The 11,662-nt window shown below is 40.5% G+C and overlaps 1 protein-coding gene across 3 annotated transcripts in view; it reads right to left on the bottom strand.

Annotated features, from left to right (window-relative positions):
• The window catches only part of taok3a (TAO kinase 3a), a 63,746-nt gene that overhangs the window by 29,023 nt on the left and 23,061 nt on the right, over positions 1-11,662 (bottom strand). For all 3 annotated transcript variants that reach the window (XM_020598203.1, XM_020598205.1, XM_020598204.1), the window contains exons 3-9: positions 4,615-4,851; positions 3,293-3,364; positions 2,386-2,487; positions 2,090-2,135; positions 1,795-1,891; positions 1,313-1,426; positions 312-403 (exon numbers count right to left, since the gene is read on the bottom strand). In XM_020598203.1, the coding sequence (XP_020453859.1) occupies positions 312-403; positions 1,313-1,426; positions 1,795-1,891; positions 2,090-2,135; positions 2,386-2,487; positions 3,293-3,364; positions 4,615-4,746 (655 nt within the window). In that variant the 5' untranslated portion in view covers positions 4,747-4,851. The remainder of the gene's footprint in view (positions 1-311; positions 404-1,312; positions 1,427-1,794; positions 1,892-2,089; positions 2,136-2,385; positions 2,488-3,292; positions 3,365-4,614; positions 4,852-11,662) is intronic.

Raw genomic sequence — 11,662 nt, 5'->3', positions numbered from 1 at the left:
GATTGTTGTGTCTTGTTGCTTTTCTTCTTTTGTCTCTCCTCTATCCACTCACCCCAACCGGTCGAGGCAGAAGGCCGCCCACCAAGAGCCGGGGTCTGTCGGAGGTTTCTTCCTTTAAAGGGAGTTTTTCCTCCCCACTGTCGCCAAGTGGTTGCTCAAGGGGGATTTGTTGGGTTTTCCCTATATAATAATATTGATAACAGTAAGGTCTAGACCTTACTTTGTAAAGTGTCCTGAGATGACTTTTGTTGTGATTAGGGCGCTATACAAATAAAATTTGATTTGATTTGATTTGAGTTGAGTATGCTCACCCAGTTCAATACAGGTGATCCCCAGGGACCAGATGTCCACTTTCCCCTCATACTGACCCTCATCCATGGCTAGGATCACTTCTGGGGCCATCCTGACGACAGAGAGATACACAGAGTTTATCAAGTATAGTGATAAATCCATGAGAACATTAGAATCTGCTAAGCTTCTCAGAGCTTTTAAAGACTCTGGTATGTTGTGATAGCGGCTCAATTTTTGGAATATACTGTATGTGGGTTTCTCTAAATGTGAAGTGAAACAGCTTGTGTGTGTGAATTTATCATGACAAGTGAAACAAAGTTGTGTGTTGCTGTCCCCTCATGAGAGTCCTTCACTAGTCCAGCTGTTTATGTGATGATTTCATTCACCAAAGCTGCCAACAGTGTGTGACTAAATATTTCAGTGGGTAACGTAGAGTTGATGATTTCCATATGAGAGGCAAACTACAGATGACATTATAGCAGCTTAACAAATAAAACAGCTTTGCTGTCCTGAGCCATAAATGTAAGGCCTTTTTAAAACATGCAATATGTAACAGAGCTGGCTTCATCAGGCTGTTCAAGTGTTGTCAGTTCTCTCACGCTGCATTAAGGATGACCATCTTGATCACAAGGCACACTCACCCCACTGCTCACAGCAATACCCTAATTAATTTTCATGAATCTCATCAGTTATTAGTATTATTTAGTTTCACCTAAAATTGATGTCGTTTTTACATATAAGCAACAGGCACTTATTCAGATGTGGTGCATGTCTGGAAGGAGGGGCGTAATACATATAATGTATAATTGATGAGATTGGCTTCAGGTGTCAAAATTCAAAAACTAACTACAAGATGCCTTCACACTGAATCTTTGTTTATGCACAACTGGTGGCACACAACTTGTGCATATTCCTATCCAAAAGAAAGCAGACACCAAAGTTTCCACTTGGTTGGATATGTAGTTCTGCATTTTCTTCTGTGCCCTACCATATGTCTGTGTCTTGTGTTGTATATACTGACCAATAAGGTGTTCCCACAAAGGAGTTGGCAGGTGAAGCAATGGAAGCAGAGCCAAAGTCAGCCAGTTTGACTTGACCCAGTTCAGTCAGCAGGATGTTACCAGCTTTCACATCTCTGGATGGGGAGACAGGGGTGAAACAGTGAACACATGAATAGCAGATACAGGTATTGAAGCGAGGACAAATCACATCTGTTTCAAGGATTCATAGACCAGTAATTTATATGTGATGTACCATAATATCATATTCATATAACATGATTGCCAGATTCAAGTCAGATTTGTCTCACATAGAAAATAATTCAATGGTCACCAGTGAGACAGGAGTGTTGAAAACCAAAGTACTGACATGAGTTTTACAGCTTAATAAGTAAACGCCGCAATAAAGGGAGAACATGACTGGCTCTCATCTCATCTTATCATGTTTTCACTTAAGTATGTTCCTGTTGGGAAATGTTTGGAGGAAGGAAACGAACTGACTCACCTGTGAATCATATTATGGGAATGTAAGTAAGCCAATCCTAGCAAGGCACCGTGGGTAATGGCAGCAATTTCCACCTCTTGGAGTGGTTTCTTATGAACTTGGGGAGAAAAATAATCTGTGCATTAATTAAACTGCAAAAACACATTTTGGTTTCAAGTGGTTTATTTATTGGCAGGGTGCAATGGCTTCCTGGACAAAAGTTAAGCTAAACACCCTGATATAGGCAATAAAAACAGTTTTATTAATGTAAATGTCTAAATGTGTGTGCACATTAAACATTAATAAAAACACTTACCCTCTAGTAAATCTGATGCAGAGCCCAGGCAGTACTCCATCACCAGCTGAAATAATGTACAGTTGCACCTGAATAACTACTGTGCTTTCTGCCGTGACATATTATACATACAAAATTTCAGAAGTGGTACTGATTATAACTGTATAGTAGGCAAAAATAATAATAGGCCGTGGGAAAACACAGTTGTTAGGAAACGGGGAAAAAATTTTAAAAAAGGATGGGAAGAAAATGTTAAACTGGGAGTGTTGCAAGAAACTTAAAAATAAGACAAAAGGAGATGTGAAGGATTCACTAACCCAGGCAGTGTTGTCTTTCAAGTAGCAGCCTTTGTAGTCAATCGTGTTTGGGTGTCGCAGCTGTCCCAAAAACTTAACCTCCTTAATGATGTCCTGCCACTTCTGCCCAAAGAAAATTCAGACACAGATGGTTACACACTACAGGTACAATTATAATTAACACTTAGGCGGGTATTATTGTAACTTGCACTGCAATAGTGCAGCTAGCCTCACTATAGTAACCACTTACAAAAGGTATTATGGCTTCTATACATATTTTACCTTTGTACATAGACAGACAGGATACATTGTAAAGTGTTGTTGAGATTTGGTGCTTTACAAATAAAATTGAATTGAACTGAATGTTCTGAAAACAGCATTGCACCCAAGATAAATAACAAACAGTAAAATATAAAACAAAAACTGGAAGGTTAGTTCTCTGCTTACCAGACGAGCTGGCACAATAACCAAAAGCATAGGTTGGTTAGGAGCAGCCTGACAATGTCATGTAACAGCTGTTGCACAAAACCATCACTCACAGGTTTATAAAAAGAAAAAGTATAGTAAACTGCAGTTATGGGCTCAAGATCAGCTGTGGTGTAAGGTCACATGACTACATGGGGCATGTTCTAAAACAAACAGCATCTTGTGGTGAGTAATTATTTTTCATTATTTTCACTTGATTCTTTCACGTTTAGGGTAAGTAACCTCCATAAATGAAAAACCTCTCAATCTCACAAGTTAGTGTCAAGATTTGTGTGAAACAGCGGTGAAAGTAACACTACTTTGTGTTTTTGTAATATGGTTCAGAGAGACAACCACCAAATTGTGGTGGCACATTCAAAGTGTAAACTTGAATACCAAGTTTAGTGTGTTGGTTGTCATTGTGCTTCTGTGCGTGTGTACAGTATGTGTGTGTAATTCTTACTTCTGTAGTCTGCTTGCCATTATAGGACATCTTTTTGATGGCCACCACCTCATTGGAGTAGGCATTGCGTGCCTAAAAGAAAAATATGGGACTGGCATCAGGACAGGATTTACACATACGCTGGAGCCAAACAAACATGGGCACAAGTGCTAACAGTGATGTATTACAGCTGTGAGGGAATGTGTGTAAATGACATAGGATAGAAGAGGGTAGCAAAACCCCGGTAGGCAAGAAAGTCCTGTCCCACTATTGACGGCTTCCCTGTATTTCTACACCAAGAAAGCAGCCATCTTAGGAAGGAGGAACGGGCTTTATTGCCCCCAGCCCTGCATCAGGAGGGGAGATGCAAGGAGAAGAGAGGAGGGAAATAAACTGAGGAGGAAAAGAGAGGAGAAGGAATTAAGGGAGAGCAGAGAGATGCTGCATGCTTTCACCTCCCAGCTCTGGAATCAAAAGGCTTGATGAGTAATTACTGTTGATGAGATTATAAGAAAGCCTAGAGAAAAGAATCTGTTTCCACTAATTCCACTCAAAAGCCATAATGTCCCAGTCTAGACTTACATTTGTACAAATCAGTGAATTGATAAATGAATATTTATGTTAACTTGTTAACAAGCAAATGCTGAAAGCTATAATCCTATATTAATAATCACCATTTAGTGAATGACAAAGAAGTCCTTGCTTAATGGTAGCATGATTTCTTAGTCTAGTCCCTTGTTCGTATGCTGTCCTTCATTCTGAAATATGAAAAGCAAGCTAAAGAAACATCCATTAAACTCCACCACCAACTGCATCACCACAAAATCTTTGTTTCACTCCAAGCTGGTATGCTTCAAAACTTTAAAGTGCTAGTGCCAATCATTTTTATTCAACATGCATAAACTCTATCTGAGCAGACTTCACATGGTGTTAAATATGACTGAGTTAGTTAAGGAAAAGTTTGATATCATAGCAAGAGCCTGGGAAAAATTTTATTCTTAGATTGTCATCTGAAATGTCCTGATAATATGGTGATGAGAACAGCTTGCTGCGATGGATTGGCGACCTGTCCAGGGTGTACCCCGCCTTCGCCCGATTGCCGGCCGGGATTGGCTCCGCCCCCCCCCCACCCGTGCCCCCTTTCAGGGACTAAACGGTAGAAAATGAATGAATGAATGAGAACAGCTTGAACGCCATTTATTTTGGTTTAATCCATTTAAGAGGCAGATAAATTCCAGTTTAGATGAAGTCCTTCAATCCATGTTCAGAACTCTTTCCAAAATTGTCAAGAACTTTCATGGCATGTGGAAACCAAAATATATAAACTGTGAACTGGGACTTACAAAGTACACAGCCCCAAAGCTGCCATGTCCAATTTCATGCAGGTCACAAAAGACGTCCTCGGGATCATCTTTGAAGAAGAGGTCGGCCAGCTCGGGGTCCTTCAGCACCCCTTTCCGTGTGGACGACGGCATTATGGGCTGGACATAGGCTAGGCGCCAGGGACCACACTCACATGCACACTGCTGCTACTACCGCCACCAGTTGTCCACGACGGGCCCGGCATTGGCCAGCTAGACCTGGAAGACAGAATGGTGTAGAGGACAGATGACAAGCTGGTTACATTTACTGGTGTGCACTGCAATGGAAGACTGTGACGCTTGCTTCCTCCAGGGTAACCACACAGATCCTCTTCAGTTTGCTGCTGAGAGAAAAACCTAAAGAAATCACTTCCTGTGTGCAAGAGAAATTTTATCAGATGCACAAAAACAAATATTAAAACTTCTATTTTAACTTGTATGCATTTCAGCTATTAACAGAAAACATTAAATTACACTGACTCACAGGAACACAGACGTTGGTCAATGAAACATCCAGATATTGTTTGATCTAATGTTACAAACAATTCAAAGACCTTGCATGCCTGCTTTTCTATCAGTGTTTGCATTTGTGGGTCTCATGTAAAGTTGATGAGCAATAAGTCATATGATGGCTAGCTGTCTAGTCCTGCTTCTCATCCAAGTCACAGTCATACTTGCTCACGTTAAAATGTGCGCACATAAACACACATATACAAAACACTTGACAGCTAAAGCTGAGTCACTGGTGCATCATTTCCACACAGGCACACAGTGTAACAGCTGCCAGTGTGTGTGCAGACACGCAAACTGAATGTTTTGTATCACAAGGCTGCAGCCAGGCCATCAGGCATGTTCACATCCTGAACACCCTGCTCCAGTTAACTTCACTGCACATGCAACCACTATCCCTCCCTCTCTCTCTGTCACTCTCTCTCTACGATGAAATCTTTGTTCACATCAGCCAGATGCAGCATGCAAATTTGGCTCCAAAGGCCATCCCCACCCAGAGTAAAGCTGACATACAGGCAGCGGCAGCAAGACACACAGTCACTCAGGCCAAGACACTAAGCACCAGTATCATCCTAATCCTTTGCTTTTAAAGGGTCTAAGCCATCACACCCACAGGAGAAACATCAGTCTTAAAAGCAAAGTCTTGTGCCCTCTTTTTCATGGCACCAGATGCATATAGATGGTAGCCTCAACACTTTGGGGGCATTACTTTTGTACAGGTTGGGAATCTATTGCAAGGCTGCAATAATTCATTAAGGAAGTTCACATTGAGGATGTCCCAATTCATTTTTTTTCCTCCAGTCTCAGTGCGACAGCAGATTCCATCATGCTTGATAAAATCCAATCAATGACAGGTGTTCAGTGATCTGTTTAAACAAACAACAACAAACTTCACCAAAATGTTGTAACATAGCGATGCTGGACAACACTCCAAAACCCAAAGTGGCCATGAAAAATAAAACAAGAGACTGCTGCCTCATGTAATCTTCCATATAGGGAAACTTCTCCTGAAGCACTGTGCCAGCCTGCTACCATCTACAAAGCTGCTAACATCTTAGTATTTGGAACTGCAGCCAGTTGTAGTGACTGAAGTCAGTTTCACGTTATTAAGCTTTGATTTCTCTTCAGTGCTCCACAGCGTGTTTGGAAACAACCACTGGATGTCACATAAACAGTCAGAGGTTTCTGTTTACTTGCTTACATAATGGGACAGATCACATTTGCAGGCATACATGCTTAATGCCTTAAGGCAACGGCTGTCAGGGATTTTCTGAGAAGCATGAAACACTCAGTTGAGATTTCAATGCTTGTGACAACGGTCTGATGAATCATCGCTGAGCTGTAAAGCAGAGTATAGCAAATTTACTGTATGCATGCAACCTGTATTTGCAGTTCAATGAAAAGCCCTTAAATGAACCTTCATAATCTATCGAGCTTGTTTGGCTTTCCTTAGATGCTTCCTGCAACGCTAGTTCATTTTCAGTACTGAGTGCTGCCATCAGACATCAGTTCTGCATAATAAGTACTGTTACCTTTGATACTTGAAGTATTTTCTGTACTTTTATTAAAAATTATTAAAAAAAATGTTAACAAATGTTATCAAATTTTTACGGTGTGGTGTTTTACATGTGCTTTCACTGAAGCAAAAAAATCTGAATAGTTCCTCCACTAGTGCAACATTCCCAAGCCCAAAGATATTCAGTTTACATTACAGGAGACAAAGAAAAACAGATCTTCTTATTTGTGAGGCTGAAACCACTGAATTCCTTCAAAAGTGACTTTATCAAAACAGTTGCTGATCAACTTATTTGATTAATTATTTCAGCTCTACACCACCTTGACTGTTTTGTCTGTTTATTTGTACATGCCAGTATGTTTCATTGTTTTCTGTTTACCTCCACCATGAATTTGTGTGCGTCCATGTGTGTTCATGAACCTGTGTACAGTATGTGCCTGTGTCTTCCAGTTGCATCAGCTCTGTCTCCGTCTCATCTCTCCTCCTTGAGCGCTCCAGATAGCTCCTGAAATAAAGTCTAACACAACCTCCATCTCAACCCAGTCCACAAACAAAACACCCACACACACACACACACACAGTGTGTGCTGTTTTCAGTAATAACAAAAAAAAAAAAAAAAAAGGCAAAAATTAGGTTACAAAATACAAGAGAAAAACAAAAACTGGGTAAAAGGAAGTAAGAAAACTGGGGAGAGAAAGAGAAAGAGAAAGAGAAAGACTGAACCTATTAAGAGAGACTGTGAGTGAGTGAGCAGCTTTACCCCATGTGACAAAGCTTTGAAAGCAGATCTAAACTACAATGATAGAAAGACTCGTTAGATAAATAAAAAATAAAAATGAAGCAAATGAACACTGAAGTCATGTGATCACTCTAGAGACTGCACAGTTCCCTCTCACCCTCTTCTGCACTCTTCCTCTTCCTCTCCAAAGATGTGTGAAGTGATGCAACATGGCGACAACAGGTTGTAACATGGGGGGCATGGTAAAGCTGTTACTAGTCCAGCAGAGCAGCCAGTGTTTGGACAGTTTGGCGTGTGTGTGGCTGCTGTAGATCTGTGAATGGTATTGTGCTGAGAGAGTGAGATGATTAGGCAAATGGCTTAGACAGATTAAATGTTTGGTGTGTGAATGTGAATTCTTTACTACACGCCACTGCATGACACTATACTTATGTGGAGGTATGCATGTTAATGCACATGAAGAATAACATGCTCCTTGCATGCATGCGCTGGTGTCTGAGTAAACGGGACTGTGTGTGCATGTGTGGGTTATTGTGAGGTGGGTGCTAAAGGATTTGGTGTATAGAACAAATTACATATCACAAAAACTATTTACAAGTGAAAAAGATTATATAGTTTATGATAATCTGGTCTGATCCACACACACACACACACACACACACACAGAAAGAGAAAGAGAGAGCTGAAAACATTGTAGGATTCCATGCTTTTTTGAAAGATTTTGGGCTGAAAGCCACCATGGCTACTCTCAACGTTCTGACAGTTTATTGCTGAACAAGTTCAACATAACATGAATGTGGTGCTTCCACCTATAGTACATGTTATTGTGGCAGTAATTAAAATACAAGCGGCTCAACGGTGACTGTCAGGTCCAAGATAGCACACAGGCCGGTGCAATTAATTTTCAAGTCAGTAAACAGCCTCTTACTCTGAGCGTTTTCCAGTCGTTTTATCTGTACATGAACATATGCAACCACATGCGTGTTAAATGTGGGCCAAGGCTCGACATGCATACACCAGAAAACAAACAAGCAGAAGCATAAGCAAACACACACACACACACACACTCTCCCACCCTCAGGCCCCCTGTGTGAGTTGCCATGACTAATTGATGTACCAACATGTTTTTGTAGGACCAACTCCATGAGACTGGTGGATATGACTCTACTGGTTAACCATGTGCTGCAACTGTCATATTTAAATAGGACACTACATTGTGTATTATTTGCCAATTATATACAAGAATAAGAATTATGAGCTACAACCAAGAAGTCTGGCCCACAATGCACAAAAGGTACACCATGGCCACTACTGATTTCATTTGATGCGTCTCCCATCAGACAGAGTCACAGTCCGCAGGGTACTGGGAAAAAGTTCTGTTTAATCACATACTAGAACATTAAAAGTTGGTCAACATGTTGAACTAAAAACCATGTTCACCTCAACTGATCACTTGTACAAAGATATGAGGAATTACAACATGGATGGTTAAACTATTCTTGCTAGTGTGCAATCACAAACATTACAGTCTCATGCAAAAGTTTAGGCACCCCTTGATAAATAACAGATTTTGGTGATTTTTTATTTGAACAGATGTTAACACAGTTTCTCTTGGAAATGGAAAAAATGCACAATATTTTCAGCAAACAGTGATGCATAGTTACTTCTTATGCCATAAATTGAACAAAAATAAAAAATAAAAACATTATTATGGCATGGTGCAAAAGTTTGGGCACCCTACACAATCAGTACTTAGTAACACCTCCTCTGGCAGATATCACAGCTTGCAAACGCTTTTCATAGCCAGCTAAAAGTCTTTCAATTCTTGTACTTGGGATCTTCTCCCATTCTTCCTTGCAAAAGGCTTCTAGTTCTGTAATATTCTTTGGTCGTCTTGCATGCACAGCTCTTTTAAGATCTACCCACAAATTTTCAATGATGTTTAAATCAGGGGACTGTGATGGCCATTCCAAAACCTTCAGCCTGCGTCTCTTGAGGTATTCCATAGTGGATTTCGAGGTATGTTTAGGATCATTGTCCTGTTGTAGAAGCCATCCTCTTTTCAGCTTCAGCTTTTTTACAGATGGTGTGATGTTTGCTTCCAGAATTTGCTGGTATTTAGTGGAATCCATTCTTCCCTCCACCCGTGCAATGTTTCCTGTGCCACTGGCTGCAACACAACCCCAGAGCATGATAGATCCACCCCCATGCTTAATAGTTGGCAAGGTGTTCTTTTCATGAAATGCTGCTCCTTTTTTTCTCCAAACATGCCTTTGCTGATTGTGTCCAAAGAGTTCTATTTTAACTTCATCAGTCCACAGCACTTGTTTCCAAAACGCATCGGGCTTCTGTAGATGTCCTGTTGCATACTTCAGACGTTGGATTTTATGATGGGGACGCAGATAAGGTTTTCTTCTGCTGACTCTTCCATGAAGGCCTTGTCTGTGCAAGCATCGCTGCACAGTGGAACGGTGCACCACCACTCCTGAGTCTGCTAAATCTTCCTGCAGGTTTTTTGCAGTCAAATGGGGGTTTTGATTTGTCTTTCTGACCAGCATACGAGCAGTTCTGTCCGAGAGTTTTCTTGGTCTTCCAGATCTCATCTTGACCTCCACAGTTCCCCTGATCTGCCATCTCTTATTTACATTTCTTACTGTGGAAACTGCAAGCTGACAACGCTTTGCTATCTTCTTGTAGCCTTCTCCTGCATTGTGGGCGTCAATAACTTTCATTTTCAGGGTCTTACACAGCTGCTTAGAGGAACCCATGGTTGCTGGGTGTCCACAAGTGTGTGCACAAGGTTTGAAGAGTCAAAGTATTTGTACAGCTTTGAAATTGGCATTTACCAATGACAGCTGTTGCTGTGCATCAGATCTAACGAGCTGATTAAGGTCTGATACCTTGTGAGAGACTTTGAGACTCTGGAACTCTTAGGGTGCCCAAACTTTTGCACCATGCCATAATAATGTTTTTATTTTTTATTTTTGTTCAATTTATGGCATAAGAAGTAACTATGCATCACTGTTTGCTGAAAATATTGTGCATTTTTTCCATTTCCAAGAGAAACTGTGTTAACATCTGTTCAAATAAAAAATCACCAAAATCAGTTATTTATCAAGGAGTGCCTAAACTTTTGCATGAGACTGTAACAGGATGGCACATGCAGGAAATAATAGAACACACTATGATATGTCATTGTATATACCGTACAGTGTGCCTTTGTACACCATATGGATGCATGTGACACATGAACACATCTCTACGAAAATGCACTGTAGAAACTGAAGTGGGAAAAGTACTTGGAAAAACAATCTTGAGGAAAAACAGGTTTCTTATATACTAACATGTTCAAAGTAACTTTCTGCTATTTCCGTCTTATCCTACAGTACATTCTTTCCTTCCTTCATTTCCTTCCTTCAACTTCTCTCTCACATCCTCCAACTCTTTAAAGCTTTGTCTTCAATTCCCTTTGTTGACTTCTCTTTTATCAGTGTCTGAAAAAGAAAAACTTTGACAAGGAAGAAAAAAGAAACCCAGATTTCTTATCATTCGTTTTACACTCTGTCTCCTGGGCTTCCCTGTGTTCATACCAGGCTCTTAAGAGTTTCAACTGAAGTGGATGCTTCTAAGGTTACATGCCCGTATGCGTGTATACTATATAGAGTATATGTACAGGGCAGTATATGCTTGAGTACATGTGTTTGAATTACATACTGTGTGAAAATACATGTCCAGTTATATCAGTGAGAGTACACAAGTGTCCATATGTGTGTGTCAGTTTGTGTGAATGTGTGTTTAAAGCCAAAGGCTTAGCAGCTTACTGGCCCCCTCCCAGATTTAGGCAGGAACAGGAATTAGGCAGACTGTGGGAATTCTTATTGGGATTCAAATCACCAGCTCTAATCAGAAATGTGTGTCAGAGAGAAAGACCAAGCATTACGTAATGATCCAGTTTCTGTACGATCTATGATAACTTTACAGAGATCCAGAGTAGGATGTGTCCTGCTTGATATTAAATGGGTCAGCCTTGTTATCAGTAATACAGAAGTCTATTTAAATAAACATTGCAGAGATGGATAAGGACTAGCCAGTTAGAGGGGACAACTATGATAGGGTTGTGTCTTAGCGGAAAACCAGTGACTTCCTATAGAGAGCACGCGCTCAGTCAGTAGTGAATGTGAAGTTGATGTCACACTTTGTTGAATTTTGGATAAATGCACCATTTGGAGCATCATGCTCAATATCAATCCTAAGTATATATATA

The sequence above is a fragment of the Monopterus albus genome, unplaced genomic scaffold (genome assembly GCF_001952655.1).
Source record: "Monopterus albus unplaced genomic scaffold, M_albus_1.0 scaffold37.1, whole genome shotgun sequence".
Taxonomy (NCBI): Eukaryota; Metazoa; Chordata; class Actinopteri; order Synbranchiformes; family Synbranchidae; genus Monopterus; species Monopterus albus.
The sequence above is the reverse complement of the archived record's forward strand: the minus strand, read 5'-3'. Positions and strand labels throughout refer to the sequence as shown.